We start from the raw sequence: 16289 nt of genomic DNA, 5'->3' as shown, positions 1-16289 counted from the left end.
ATTCCTGAAATAAATGAACTTTTGCACGATATTCTAATTCTAATTCTAATTTTTCAAGTTTCACCTGTATGTCAGTGATTTGGAGATCTCATCTGCCAGTTCCTTCAGAACTCTGGGGTGTAATCCATCTGGTCCTGGTGATTTGAATTCGTCGAGGGTGGACAGGTGCTCACTTACCATTTTCTTCCCTATAGAAATTTGTTCATATTGATTGGTTCCCCTCCTTTTAAAAAAAAGCCCTAACCTTTGTTACATCTTTTTATTGGATGTAAAAAAAGTCAGGGCTTTTTTTAAAAGGAGGGGAACCAATCAATTAATATATAATATTTTATAATAAAATAAAATTTAATTTCAGCACTGTGGTTGACCAGGTACTCTTTATTAGAAAAGCACTTATACAGTGATGTGCAGTGAGGTTTATGGCTGGTGAGGCACTGACACAGTGGTGGGTTTCAAGTTTTTTAGACTTGTGGACTTCAACTCCCAGAATTCCACAGCCAGGCATGCTCAGTTCCAATTTAAAGCAACAGCATTTGTTTTTCTCCTTTGCGAAAAAGTTTCCTTCATTCTTTTCTTCTCCCCCCTCCTTCCTCCCTCTCCCTCCCCCCGCTCTCTCAAACAGACACACCCACACAGAGAAGTTGGATTGGATTTCTCCTACCCCCTTCCCTCTCCACTCACTCTCTCTCAAACAAACACAAACACAGAGGTTGGATTGGATATATTTTCCAATGAAAGCAGCTCCTCTGCCATACCCTCTCCATTCCCTTGCTGCCTTCCCCAAACACCTCCACCATTGCAAATGCAGCCTGCTTTCTGGGTGGAAAATGCCTGAAATGCAATAAAGCCCACCCATCCATTCACCTCCTGCTTGCAGGCTGGGGTGAGAAAAGAGGCAGAGAAACTGGAGGGGAGTGAATCCGAGTCTTTGATTGCAGGTGGAGCCACTTTGCCTTTTCAAACTTGTAATCAATGAAGCTGGGCTTATATAGTTTTACCCAGCTGTGTGTGTGTGTGTGTGTGTGGTGTGTGTGTGTGGTTTGAAAAGGCAACGTGGCTCTGCCTGCAATCAAACTACACTTGGGGAGGGAACTACACTTGAGGATGAAGTTTGAATTCCTCCCTCCCTTCAACCCACACGTACCGTTTCCAGCTGTTTCAGAGAGGATTTCAACTCTGCTCTTGCCTGTCATCATGAAAAGAAAAAAAAATGTAAAAGGAAAAAGGCAAGAGCTGAGGTCAGGCTGAGTTAGTTGCTGCCAGAGTCACCGTGGATGACTCTGCTTAACTGTTTAAAAAAGCCTCTAAAAAGCACCCTCTACAGAAGGAAGCAGGAGAACAATGTGGCTCACTTACGTCAGGAATTTTTAGGCTTTTAACCTTTGTTTAACTCTGCTCGAGTGATCAAAACGCCTAAAGTCAGACTAGATGAGGCACGTCGTTCTCCTGCCTCTTCCTGTAGAGGGTGCTTTTTTAGAGGCTTTTTAAAACAGTTAAGCACTAAGCAGAGTCATCCACTGTGGCAGCAAGTAGCTCAGCCTTTTTCCTTTTACATTTTATTTCTTTTCATGATGACAGTGCTGAGGCTCTGCCTCTCCTGCCTCCCCTGACTGCATGTCCCTGCACTTATAGCAATAGCTCTTAGACAGTGCTTTACAGACCTGAGCAGTTTACAAAGTCAGTATATTGCCCCCAACAATACTGATGTCAGTGGACAAAAAGCATTGAAAAAAACTTTGAACAAGGATATAGGGAGAAGAGTAGAATATGTGGCAGGAAGAGTAGAGGTTTTTTTTTCCAAATAAGCATTCTGTTTTGGAATTCTTAAACTGAGTGTTCTGCCAATGGATAGTTGAAAGGCCATTTGATAGATAATAAGATAAATTGGAAAATGAAATGATAAACAAATTATATGTTGTGAGGCTGATGCTGTTAAGTCTGTAATACGATTGTTTGGATAGAGATGAAGAAGATTGACATCTGGATTTATTAGATTTTCTTCCAGTTAACTAGCCTGGTTGTTGCTTGTTTAAAGTTAAGGAATCACTTGTGAGTTCTATAAGTCAAGCCTCATGAGAGCGCTTTTAGTAAATTTAAAATATTCCCTCACAATCCCTTTCTTCCATGCTATCAAGGTGACTGGGAAGCAGCTAAACTAGTGAAAGCATGTTTCTTATGTGCGTAATTTCTCTCGTGTGTGTTGTGCATTGTATGGCAGCATGTGACAGAAGAGGCATAAGAGACAGATGAGTGGCTGGACAGAAGGATCCAGAAGAGCGATGCAATTCAGAGTGTATAAAAGAAAAACACAGAGGTTTTGGGTGGGTTGTAGTGATATAAAAATATACATAAATGAGGCATTATGAATTTGTGCAATGAAGATGAATGTGCAAGGCAGTCCATTGGAGTAAAACGATTCAGCTAGGTTCTGTCTGAGAGTTAATGACTGAAATGACTTTTCTTTTTAAATAATGATTGATTAACTAAATATCATTATGGGGACTCATTTTTCCTTCTATGCTGTCAATCGTCCCAACTTGGTCAGTTAGAAAAGAAAGACCCTCAAATCCATTGTTAACAAAAGTACACTTTACTAAAGCCAAGTAGTTACAGAAGAAGCAAAGCTGGATGGGGTGTGTGTTCTGCTCAAAGCATATTATAATATGCTAATATTATCTTCAAACCTCCCACCACTACACACACTTTTTAAAAAAAGATTATTTTATTATTTTACACTTCCCACATAACATAAATGATTCTAGGTGGTTCCCCTACCACCACCAGATCCCAGTTTCAATCCCTTGTTAGCCTTCCCAAGTAGGTCACAGAGGAAACAGATCAAATGAGCTAAATTCTACTTTATTGCAAGCCTACATTAGCAGACTCTTGTAAGTCTGAAAGTAAAAATGTACCTTCTCTTTTTTCAACCTTGCAAGTCAAAGAGGATCGTTTCTGAGTTTTTTCCCCCTGGCCATTAAACAGCTATGGGCTCCCCCCTCTTCTCTAGGCAACATCTCCCCCCATCCCCAAGGTCATTCCCTGGGCAACATCGCTTCCAACCCTGCCAAGATCATTCCTATGTACCATTTCATTATATTATGCATCGGATAAAGTTAGCTGCAGTGGACACAAGACAGAAAAGGAAAGAAAGTGTTGAAGTGGGTTCTTTGTTCTCTAAACCCTATGCCCCAAAATTCTTTAGTTGATGAATCCTCAAACTTTTATATGGAAATAATGTAATAAATAACTTTATGGATAATGATAATAGCAACAATAATGGATAGTCACTTTGATTCTTGGGTGGGGGGAGGGGGAAGGGTTAATATTGACTACTTTTGAAAACTTTCCCCTAAATTATTTTTGTGTTCTGCTCCTTTCAGGTTACTCTGCTCCTGCATTCGTCCACTCAAAATATCTACAACATCACATTGACTGTGCAGGGCTCTGAGAATTTCAATATCAAGCAGTCATATGTGATTGTCTGCAACCATCAGACAAACTTTGATCTTCTTGGTACGTGGCTAAGCTATCACATCTAGAATGTTGTATGAGTTTTTTGAATTAGATTCCAAATGATTTGAATGTTATTAATGACATTTATTTATATTTCTCTCAATCTCCTTTCCCCATGGATAGAAGGCAAGATAAAAGCATTGAATATAAGTAGATAGAAGCTTCCAGTTTTAAACAGATGTTCTCCAACTAATGTGAACATTCCTAAATCAAGTTTTGCAATATTTTGATGTATCCAGATAAAGTTGCAAAAGGTTTGCTCAGATGAAAATTATTAACAAAAGATCTATCTGCTTGATCTTTTTTTATATAAATATATACTTGGCAAATTATACAATATATCTCAAGGTAAAAATGCATGCTTGATGCTATTAGAAATGTAAGAATCCAAAGTTTATGAATAATTACCACTATGTATGAACTTTCTACTTCTAGAAACTCTATTCTAGCATTCTACTGATCTCTAAACAAAACAACAAGCAATTTCTTCATATAAATGCACACCTTGGTGTGTCTGTGGTTTTTAACATTGTATAATACTCACCCAGTCATCCCCATAAATGTATGCATGCATCACATAATATGTTGTATCTACCTAGTGGAAGCCACATACTGTTCAAGGCCATGAAAAAAACATACTGAAAAATTACTGATTAAAACGGATTATCTGTAAAATAAGGTAGCCCATTTAATATTGACTCCTATTTGCATAGAGTAACCATTATGTTGCACTTAGAAGCACACCATTACAGGTGGTGCTACCTGTTTGCTTAGGAACCTTTCAAAGTTATGACAGAGCCCTCCAAAAGCTACTTACAACCCCATTTTGAAGTAATTGAAGCTGGAGCACCCCTGCAGTCATTCGTCTTTACAATTGTCAACAGGAATACTGCAGCAGGCCACTGTCTATCTCAACCCCCTTCCCACCCCATTGAGTCCCCAAAGACCTTGTGCCTGCTTTTTTCTCCCACTGGTCCCTATGAGCCTTGGACCTGCTTTCCATCCTGCAGGTCCCACATCCTCCTCCCTTCCTGCCCTCATCCACTGTGCACTTACTTTTCGAAAATAAGAAGAACAGGGGCTGTGGATTTCATGTTAGGGAAGAATGGCAGGTTACGTTGTCCCATTTTGTCGCTGTGTGGCTGCATCCCAGAAGTGGTCGCCGTTTTCTGAGCAGCCAGAAAGAATTGTGACTGATTTGAAAATGGTGGCTGCTTCTGGAATGCAATCACCTAGCCCAGGGACAAAACAGACCATTTTGCTTCCCCAATGCACTCTGTGCAGCACAGCAGAAATCTTCAGAGCTCTCCACAGTATGCTACAGTCTGTATTCCATCCCTAAATTGCACAGCTGCAACCTGGAAGTGGCTGCCATTTTGGAACAACAATGGTTTCTTGTGGCTCTTTTCTCCTATGGGAATGGTAAAAGGCCTGCAGGAATCCAGTGGGAGGAAAGCAAGTCCAAGACCTATGGGAATCCTGAGGGGTGGGAAGTAAAGCATGGAGTATCTAAGGCAGGGGGAGAGACCTTGGAAGGTCCAGGCCCCATAAGACAACCTGAGTTTCACATAATGATCTGCACAGACATTTAATGATTGCATTAGAGAGACCAAGGGTGATGACCATCACAACTTGCAACCATAACAGGCAAACTCATGAGTCAAAGACTAGCTGTACACACTTATATTGTCTTCTCTCCTTTTAATAGATATAGCCAAAAAGTAGGAGGAAAATATAGGAAAGGAAAGAGAAAGAAAAAGGAGATCGATTGAGATAAAATAAGGATCTGAATGAGAGAGAGAGAGAAAAAGGAGGGAGAGAAGATCTATTACAAAAGGGTTAAATTTATCAGAGATTCTCTCCAAGCCACTGTCTCTCTCAAAAGTCATCCAGTTTTTCAGAACTGTGTTTTGCACCAAATACCAATATTTATTTGTTTAATATCTATTTCGTAAACTACAATGACTGAGTTCATAGAAATAAAACAAATCACATTAGTGCTTACTACAGTTTGTAAACACAGACTAAATGATTTTGTCTTCTTCTCTTCCCAACCCCAAAATTGTCTAGAAGGTTGATTTGGGAGATATGTTAAGGAATAATATATCTGGTTGTTCAGATTATTTGAGCCATTGCAATTTTATTTTCTTTAATTATTCATTCATTCTTCTCTCTCCCCACTCCCTCTTTTCTTTCTCTCTAGCAATGGCAGAGATCCTGCCAAAGCGCTGTGTACCACTTACTAAAAAAGAGCTGCTATATTGGGGGCCGTTGGGCTTCAGTGGTTGGCTATGCAGCTTAGTTTTCATTGATCGTAAGAAGCAGCACCAAGCAAAGGACACCTTAGAACAACTTTCAGAGAGGATGCAGCATGAGAAGGTGAGCACTGAGAGAGAAATTTGGGGATGTGATTTTATTTTGGGAGAAGCATGAAAATGGGAGAGTTCCAAGTATTATTGGAAAACTGCTGCAGCTGTTGGTGTGGACTATTCTTCAAGATGAAAGCTACATATTTTGTTCGCAGAAGATCCCAAATTCTAGTATTTACAATTAGAAAGATCTAGTGAGAAGTCATTTTCTAACTGAAATTTTGAAGAGTCATTACCAGCCAGAGAAGACTGGACTTGGTTAGATGAACAAAGAATCTGACCTGGTATATGGCAACTTTCTTTTCTCCAACTGTTTTCTCTGCTCACCCCACTCGCCTTCAATGGTTGGATGTTGGACTTTAATCCCTTATAATGAAAGTTCTACTAGTTGAGGCTTATGAGTATTTGAAGTCCAACATATCTGGATGGCTCCTGCTTGGGAAAGATAGCCATAGGGCAATAATTTTAAAAATATGCATTCTATATGTACTAAAACAAATGCTCCTAAGAGCCCAAATTACCTTAAACCATTTTTGTTCTGCAGAGGAAGGAATCCTGAAATCAGGAATGTTCTTAGATATTGTATTTGTGTATCTTTGTTAAAGGACCATTAGCTCTTGCAACCATAACAGGCAGACTCATGAGTCAAGGACTCTTCTCTCCTACTTTACTCACTTAACTGAAAGAACAAAGTGAAATATGGATACTGAAGCTTTTAGAGATGATTGCCTTCTCTATTTTTTTTCCTTCCCTATTCTTCTCAGCTTAGTTTCAATACTATTAACGATGAAAATGTGAAGCAAGCTAATTTATGTTACCATCTTACTATAAAAAATTAGCCTCTTCACCACCCTTCTTCTATATGTCATCTTAAACAATTAGCCATTGAATATATTACACCTCAATGACCACACATGGAAGAGACCAGTACATCTCATTATATCTCTGTAGTGATTCTGGATCCTTCATTTTAATACAAATACAACCTCTTGCCAACGAGAGTGGCAAGTCAAAGAGTTGACTAGGCTGCAAAATTAGAAAAATATCCCAGAATGTAGCACTGGCAAAACATTTCTTGTCATCAGGTACCAAAATAGAAATAATAGTGACAGAACTGTGTCTTTCAAGCCAGTTGAGCTTCTGGTAACTACGTGGATATTTGTGTTATTTCTTTGTCATCAGGTATGAAAATAACACAAATATGTCCATGTAGTTATCAGAAACTCATCTGGCTTGAAAGACACAGTTCTGCCACTATTATCTCTATTTTGGTACTAAAGCCATTTTCTCTCTGTCTGAGTAAAAGGCAGATGGTGGTATTTAATGCATTAGGGAGAATACAATAGAAATTGATGTGTGGGAAAGTTCATAGGAGCAAATGGGTAATGCTGGGGATTGCTAATATGGAGGCACGAAAGCATCCAAACCAGGGTGTTCTAAAGCCTGGAAGAGATTTTCTACCTCTCCTTCCTCCTAACATCCCAAGGCCTTTAACTGGTGAAATCTTTACCAAACACAGGAAGGCAATGACAATCTAAGCATACTGTTGGGTATGGCAGTTCTCCTTGTGGTCCGCCCAACTAGGGAGTGCCATACTCTGTTCTGATTGGTTACCTGTTTGATAGCCTGCACATATAAAGGGCTGTCAAACAGGGTCTCAGCTGTTGCCGTTAGCTGAGATGCACGCATAGTGAAGTGCTGTTTTAGCAACCTGTTAGCAATAAACTGTTAGCATTGTGAGACCTGGCTTGCCTCAGTCCTTTCCCTCTACCCAAGTTCTCTCAGCTAGAACATTGGCGATTACTGAGCTGAGGATGAGACCAGAAGAGAGTAGGGCAATTCTTTAAACAAAATAGCTGAATAAGGGCTGGAATGTTTTCAGAACATTCACACTTCAAATTGTAATTGGTGGTCTTTTGTTTTCCCCTGCTGTTCACTAACCCAGCTGAGGATCTGGGTTTATCCAGAAGGCACCAGGAACCGAGAGGACACCATGCTTCCTTTCAAGCGGGGTGCCTTTCACTTGGCTATAAAGGCTCAGGTAAAAAGTTCCTGGTAATGATGTTAATGTTGTATGGAAGCGGGAAATTCTGACTCAGCATTGCAGAATAAACCAGCTAGGAATCACAAACATGAGTTAATTCTACATTTTTGTAATCCTACATTGACTGAATAATAAAAGTCTGAAAGTACAATTCACCTGTTTTCTTTACCGCCTACGAAACTAGGGAAAGGTCTCTTCTGAGCCTCTTGCCTACTATCCAGCTATGGGTTTTTATCTGATTCTGACTCTTAGCTGACGCTATGGGTTCTTATAGCTCTGAGCTGAACTATGGGTTTTTATTTGACTCTGGAAGTGCCTCTTTGCCCAAGCTCCCAGTGCCTTTCCCATTTCCCATTACAGATATCAAATGCTGTCATAAATACTATAGTTCAGATAAGTGATTAGTAAAATACCTTTGAGAAATTTATGTGACTTTATATGAGCATATTGAAATTACCTTAGATTACTTTGTTTCCATGCGTTCCTTCTTTTCATTTCAACACATGGGTAAAAGCTTGCTTGAGCAGAAATAAAAATAAGATGTACTCAGGTGGAGCTTAACTCCTGATGACACATTTTGCAGTTATCTTGGAGCAGTATAACAGTGATGTAGCTTTGCCTCCTCTCAAAGTGTCTCTTTGACTTCCAAGCCTATCTTACAATCCTGGGATTTCTTAGTAGTCTCCCTTCAACTACTAACCTGAACTTTAGCTCTCAAGCTAAAGACATCCAGGTACTGCTGAGGCATACATATTATTCCAAAAATTATGCTTTGGAACTTGCAAAAGTGTAAAATCTCTCTTCATTGAAGTAGCACCTCTTTTCAGATTCATGTGGGCTATTTTTATGAATAGCAGAGAAGTGCCATACTTGTGTGAGATCTAAAGAATTCTGCCTAATCATTTTTGAAGCATACTCAGCCTTGATATACATGGCAACATATATAAAAGCCAATTATTCCGAAATGTGTTATAAAAAAAATTGTGGCATTTCAACGTACAATACATTTGCTTGTTGCTTTTGCTTGTTTCATGATTCTAATGACCTTCAGATATTGTTTCTCACAATTCCCACTTAGAATTGCCATATTGACTGGGAGTTAAAGGGCTTGTAAGTTAAACCAATAGGACCTCAGTGGTTTGAAGAAAGCTGTGATACAGTATAAGTTTCATGGAGTAGCACCACTTCACCTAATGCATGAAATATAATTAATTTCCACAGAAAATGGAAAAATCAGGAGATTATTGACTTGTTGATCTTAAAATGCCTATTCCTAATCAATTGCAAGTACTATCTAAAGTTTTATAATCCTGTTCAGAGAAGGCGTAAACTAATCTTTACCTATTTGGATAGTTTCCAGCTACATGGACTCCAATTTCTAGAACTTCCAGCAATGCCCATATGGTGAGGGAATTCTGGAAGTTCACATATCTAGAGATAGTTAGATTAGTGAGTTGTTGTAAAATTGTGGCTGCAGAAGACTGTCACAAGAGAGAAAAAAACTCATGATGTAATTCTCCAACATTCTATCTTTCAACTGCCTTTTATCATTTAGGTTCCCATTGTCCCCGTTGTGATATCTTCTTACAGAGATTTTTACAGTTTGGAGGATAAGAGATTTGATCCAGGTTAGTCTAAATGGCAAAGAACCATGCCCAGGTTTTCTTTTTAATTGCCATCAATTTGTCTGTCTTGCTTAGAAAGCAATATAAGGGATAGAAATTCTATTCACCCATTTGATTATGGTGATATACAAATTTGGTAGATGAATAGTTCTGTCTACAGAAAAAAAAAATCATCCTCTTCCCCAAAAGGAGAGAGATTTCTATGACTTTTCCACATAGTAGTTTACATATTTAGGTACAAATTTAGAAAGTTTGCTTATAGTTGTGATAATGGCAGTATTTGTGAAATTGGGATATCTACAATATGCAACAGATAGAGGAAACTAACCTAGGTTCCCCTATCAATACCCATCATATTCCAAGATCCAGTTCATTTCTTTATCTCTGTTACTTATCCTAGAATCTGTCTGTCTGTCTCTTTCTCTCCCTCACACAAACCTGTACCTTTAACATAAAATATTGACTTTTAATGTATGCACTGCACCCAAAAGCAAAAAAAATACACTTATATTCTGTTAAAATACTAATTTTCTCCCAGACCTATAACTGCATTTTATCATATACTCCAAATTCAAAGGGCAATATTTATTCCTTTGAAAAAGATTCTTGAACCTTATTACTGGTTATAATTATAAAAATAAAGTAGAACATTTCTGGCAACAATATTTATTCCTACCAGATTTGTATGTTTGTATATAATCAGGACTCTAACATTTAGGAGCTGAAAGTATCATTCATAGATTTACACATTGATCCTCATTTATTTATCTTTACTTTTGATATAAAAAGACATTTTCTATACAAACAGACAAGTTGATAAATCTATTTCCAAATATACGCAGTTAAATAAGCTTCAGTAAATAAATCTTGGTGGGAGAAGACTGGATAGAGAGTTTTTGCCTTTTATTTCAAAAAGACCTTATGTAATTTTTAAGCTCTGTAGGAAAGTACCCTTGTTTATATTCCAAAGTGCATCCAAATACAGTTTAAGCATATGAGCTGTCTAAACTATGTTCATTCCAGAATTAAAGCAATTGTATTTTGAGGCTGCAGCCCAATATCCATGTTAATAACTGTTCAAAACTCCTTCAAATATGATGCCTATGTGATATAATTCCAACTGTTTCTTGGAAAACATTCTGAAATTTAACAATCATCTGCATGTGCCTCTAATATCAGTTTCAGCAAGAATATATTGCTATTTGTATGCCATTCCTATTTCTTTCTGGAAATCCTTTCTGGAAATATTCAATTTCTTAAGATTGTCTTTGTTTCTTTGTTTTTGATTGTCTCTCTTTGATCTCTAATAGGTAATTTAACCATTCGGATTTTGCCCAAGATAGAAACGCAAGGACTTGATTTACAGGATATTTCTGGATTGGTTGAGAGAACTCGCAATTTGATGCAAGACACTTTTAATGACATTTCTGGGAAGATTGTGCAGAAGATGAGAGTAATGAGTTCTCGTGATCATGGAAGATTCAGAAAAAACAGTGGTCATGATGAAAGTAAAACAAGAACATTTCTCTCCTAAACAAAGCCAGGAATTACGCTGAGTTGGAAAACAACTAGCACCACCTTGCTATAAAAATACTAACTACATATGATCTTTTTGATCTTTTCCAAAGAATCTATTTTGGAGAAGATGCTTACAGTAAGAGGAAGAATTCCATGTCCATTTAAATCCAACATCACTAAATATGGTCTGTTTGATCATATACCTGCCATTCAAGACGTGGGTTATGGTAAGTAATTCAGTAATAAAACTTTATTAGTGAAGATAAATTAAATTCTATAAGTACTAAAGTTGTGAAAAAGAGGTGCTGTTGGTCTCCCAAGATAAAACTTTTGCATCTAGTTTGAGAGAGATACATTATTTGCATCCAGGAAATTACCATGGGAAACATCTGAGCTGAGTCACTGAGCAGAGCTGGATTAGGCAAGGCAGTCAGATGGGCAAAAGTGTGTTCCCAAGATGTGATCTTCCAGAGTTCTTGCCTCTTTGTCTCCTCCTCAAAGTATCACTCTATACTATCATTTTGCAGATTCTTCTGACTGTTAACACAGGCCATTCCTTATACAGAAGTATTCTAGAAATGTTCAGACTTGCCATTTGGTTGGAAGATTCCAAGATGGAATGTTTTTTGTTTCTCCACATTCTTTTGAGTACAGCCAATTGCATATAGCTTGTTTAACTGGCTGCTACTGTATTAATCTTGTACCCTTTGTGTTTAGATTTATAAAATTGCTATGCTGAATCATATTTTATTCTTCTCTTCAAATGCTGTGGCAGGCCAAACAGTAGAAGTAGAGAAATATAACTATATTTTGAATGAATGCAGGATGCATTATTCTCAGGTATTTGAGGTTAAAGAGTGATGGGAGCCTTAAGCAGACGTAAGTTGGCTACAGCTTTAATATTTAAAGGACAATTTCTATAAAAGAAAGGTTAGAGGTTACCACATTTGGAAGGTGGTTCAAGAGGTTCAACTCTGAAATTCCTAAAAAATTCCACTCAAGTCTTTGAGGGTTTGACTCTCCTTTAGTTTCTTATTTGAAATTAAATCACTAAACAGTCCTTTGGGAATATTAAGGAAAACTGACATGGAATACAAGCTGTCTTAGATCTACAGTGTTTCCCTGAAAATAAGACATGCCCTGCTAATAAGCCCAATCGGGCTTTTCAGAGCATGCACCATAATAAGCCCTTCCTGAAATAAGCCCACTCCCACTTCTTTAAGTGCATGCACAACTGTTCCCCATTACCACTGTACCACCTATCGGTACAGCTTGTGGGGCAAAAAGAGGGCTTGCCGCGAAAAACAGCAGCAGCCAAAGCCAAGTGCTTCCACTCCCACCCTTCCCTCCCACGCAAAGAGCCCACCGCAAAAACAGCAGCAGGTGAAGCAAAGTGCTTCCACCCCCCCGCCCTTCCCTCCTGCGCAAAAAGAGCCCACCGCAAAAACAGCGGCAGGCCAGCAATGTGATCACCCCCTCCCGCCTGTTCCTTCTCACACAAAAAATACCACCCACCCCAATCGTAAAGGCAGCCTGCCTGGTTCCCTTCCCCGCTCTCCCTTTAGTGAGGGGTGGCAGGTGGGGGGGGGAGAAGCGCGGTGCGCCTCTCATCTTTCCAGGTCCGTTGCGTTCATCGCCCATTGAATCCCCTTGTAAAAAAACCTCATGAGTTCAATTAGCGAGGTTTTTTTACAAGATGATTCAATGGACGAAAGGGCAAGGAATGCAACGGACTTGGAAAGGTAACCTGCCACCCCTCGCTAAAGGAACGGCGGGTAAGGAAACCAGGCAGGCTGCCTTTATCATTGGGGCGAGGTGAGCGGTATTGGGCCATGAGGCACGCCTCTTACCTTTCCAGCTCTGTTGCATTCCTCGCCATTGTGTTCAGGGAAGCTCCTGGTAAAAAAAACACAATCTCACGATTTCAAGAAGTTTGAGTGAACTTGCAAGGTGTTTTTTTTACCAGCCGCTTCCCTGAGCACAATGGCAAGGAACGCGACTGGAGCTGGAAAGGTAAAAGGCGCGCCTCACTTCTCACCTGCCCCAGAAAATAATAAGACCTCCCCTATAATAAGCCCAAGGTCATATTTCGTGGGGCAAAAGAAAATAAGACCCTGTCTTATTTACGGGGAAACACGGTAGTATATCCAAACTGTTCTGGGGCTGAGACTAGAAGTGATCTCTGTTGACAATACATAGCACGGAAGAACAATTTCTAAAAGACCAACCCAGCAATTAAGACTCTTATCGTGTTTATTATCAAAAGATCTCATACCTGTGATCTAAAGGGACTACATATGAACCTGAAGTATGAAGCTTTTCTTCCTTGTAATAGCAGGCTATTGCCCAATCATATGTGAATCAGGTTCTCTTCAGAAAGCAGGTCTTGGACTAACTATGTTGATAATAACTGCAAGACAGAGCTGGCAATTAAGTGTTGTATCTGATATGGAACTGTAAGTAAAGGCGAACTTTCCTGTTACATTCAGAAATTGTGTTATATTAGCATTGCAAGGCAAGCTACTCATATTGTATTGTCTCCAGCCCTCTTCAAAATGCTGCAGATAATAGAAAAGTCTGGGTTTGAATGAAGGAAAAAGCATTTTACTAATAATCCCAAAGATGCTTTTTCAAAAGTTAACTGGAATTTATTTATTTATTTTTTCTTAGTAATGTTTTGCTTCTCATCCAAGAAGCTTCATTTCTGACTGAATGGTAGGGAATGGAAGGATTTACATTGTTTGCGGTCATCTGGTGATTAGCACTCTGAGGGACAGTCATTAGCTCTCTGAAAATCACGAGGCCACTTTATCCACATCCTCAGAATCGCCCGAGTCAGAACGCAAATGGTATGTAACCTTCTTAGGACTGCTGAAAGGAATGTGTTGTATACAGGAGGTAGTTGTATTCCCTCCCCTCTGTTGAGAGAGGTCTGTTCAGTTTTAATGTAGATCATCATTTTGATCTGTATTTCAAAGCAATGGTCCTCTCTGTCCAGAATGCGAACTTTACTGTCTTCAAAGAATGACCTTTGTCTTTTAAATACCTGAAAGTCCTTTCAACAGTCCCAAGAAGGTACCACATCTTTGCATTCTGATTTAGGAAACTCTGAGAATACAGATAAACCTTAAGTGGCCTCAACAACTCCCAGAAAGCTAACTTCTGACCCTCAGTGCCAATGGCCAAATGACTGCAAATAACATAAATCCTTCCATTCCCTACTATTCAGCCAGAACTGAAGAAGCTTCTTGGAAGAGAAGTAAAATGTTTTAAGAAAAAAAAAAACCCAAGAAAGTCCAATTATTTTTGGGAAAAAGAGATTTGGGACAACCATGACCTTCATTCATGTGATAAATTGATACAGAGCAAATACTTCCCATTTTGAAAATCTCACCAATCTAAACTGTTTAAAAAATCAACTTTTAAATGAGTGTTTAAAAAAACACAAATTCAAACTTGTAGCTCCAATCTGCCATATCTGACTTTATGTCTAATTATACAGACTAGTACCAAATATACTGGGATCTTCCTGTTAAGGGCTCCAAAAACACATATCCAATTTCAAGCAAGAAATGCTGCCATATATGCATGGTTTGCATATCTTATACAGATACTAACTGTTGATGGGCAACTTCAGCCATCTTCTGCTCCCTCTTAAGCTCTTATCTTTAGAAGAATGTTGGCACAAACAATTTTTGGAACAGCAGATATGTGCAGGTTGGGTTCAAGACCATAGCCAAGTTCAGGTTGACTTGGCTATGGTCTAAAAAGTAGGAGTGTGGGGAAAATGAGGATTGATGTCATTTCATTGATGTTATATTAAATAATTATATTAATGATTATTCTTATAGTAGTTTGATCATTACAATTCGTTGTCTTACGTCAGGATACCAAGTGTGTAGAATGTTAGTTTAATAAATTCAGTGGAATGCCAGGCTGGGTGAAAGAGATTGTATCCCCATAATGATATGGATAGTTCTTAAAAACCCAGCCTGGAACCCCAGGTTTACAGAATTCCTCAGCTATCCATACAATAGCACTTTTTTCATTTTAAACTATTAAAAAAGAATGGGTAACCTACGATTGGCTGGGAACTGCATGTAATTTATAAATGAATAAATTTGTAAATAAATTATAAAGTGGATTGAGTCGAGATGTGTTTTCTCTTCTTGGAAAAGGGGAAAATTTGGATGTTATTTTTTTTTTAATATTAAAGTTTGCTTTAAGTTTCTTTTAGACCTGTATACTTTTCACACTAAAATGGCAGAAAAACATTTTGTCCATTATTTATGAATGAATTGGAAGTGAGTATGAGAGCAAAAAAGAATGGCTTAGCAGCTTCAAGAAGTTGTCCACTGCTGTACTAAATGAACGGCTAAATACAGAGATGGGGACTTCTAATATTATTTTAGAGTGAATGTATTTCTTAACTACAGAAAAGTCATGTCTGAAAGGCTATAAAAGAACTTTGTGCTTTTCAGATCAAGTCCACTTTAAGAGACATAAAATTAAAAGAAAAAGAAAAAAATGATCCCCTTTTTATCTTTTACATGCTGATAGAGTGTTTGAAATTAATTAATTTTGGGGTACTTTTATTATACTTCGTTATAGAGAACACAATATGATATGGAAACAAACTGGCTGTCATGGATTATTTCATGAAGGCCTTTTAAACTCCTTTAAAACTATTAAGCTTTTAGTCTTGTGTGCTGATTGTATATCAGTCTTTTGAATTCAACTTTCAGACAATTATTATATTTTAGCTGTTGACACTTATATTAGCAACATGAAGAATAGTTACAATAGTGGCCAAAATTGTGGAAACCTTTTGGAAAAATGTTTTTATGCCATCACTACCAAACAGGCAGGTCTTGGTGTCATCACTTCAAATAACACTGTCCCATTGTTCCTCTGTCCAGGTAACATGGGTTTTAGCCCAGTTTAGTCTTTTCAACCTTTGTTTGAGAGATAAAAATGGTTTTTTTCATGGAATTCTAGATTTTAGGCCAAATTCTTGAACAGTCCTTGCACTCAACTTCACATTGCATTGCACCATTTCATCTTGTACACCCACATGATTTTCTTGTCATGTAGGCATAATCTCTTAATTCTGCTATCATCACTTGCTGTTTTGCACCTTTTCTCCCTTCACCAGTGTGGTTTTGTAGTGATTGAGTTTCCTTATACCTCTTCAAAAATTTAGAAATGCCACCTTCGGTT

At 38.3% G+C, this 16289-nt stretch overlaps 1 protein-coding gene across 1 annotated transcript; it reads left to right on the top strand.

Annotated features, from left to right (window-relative positions):
- Positions 1–2362: 2362 nt before the first annotated feature.
- Positions 2363–11930, top strand: LOC116521244 (1-acyl-sn-glycerol-3-phosphate acyltransferase alpha-like). The gene is made up of 8 exons (XM_032235933.1): positions 2363–2407; positions 3381–3513; positions 5717–5892; positions 7828–7923; positions 9482–9554; positions 10862–11059; positions 11180–11296; positions 11845–11930. Exons 1-8 carry the CDS (start codon positions 2363–2365, stop codon positions 11928–11930), a joined length of 924 nt encoding a protein of 307 aa, XP_032091824.1.
- Positions 11931–16289: the final 4359 nt, after the last annotated feature.

This window comes from Thamnophis elegans, chromosome Z (assembly GCF_009769535.1).
Source record: "Thamnophis elegans isolate rThaEle1 chromosome Z, rThaEle1.pri, whole genome shotgun sequence".
In the NCBI taxonomy this organism is placed as follows: Eukaryota; Metazoa; Chordata; class Lepidosauria; order Squamata; family Colubridae; genus Thamnophis; species Thamnophis elegans.
The sequence above is the reverse complement of the archived record's forward strand: the minus strand, read 5'-3'. Positions and strand labels throughout refer to the sequence as shown.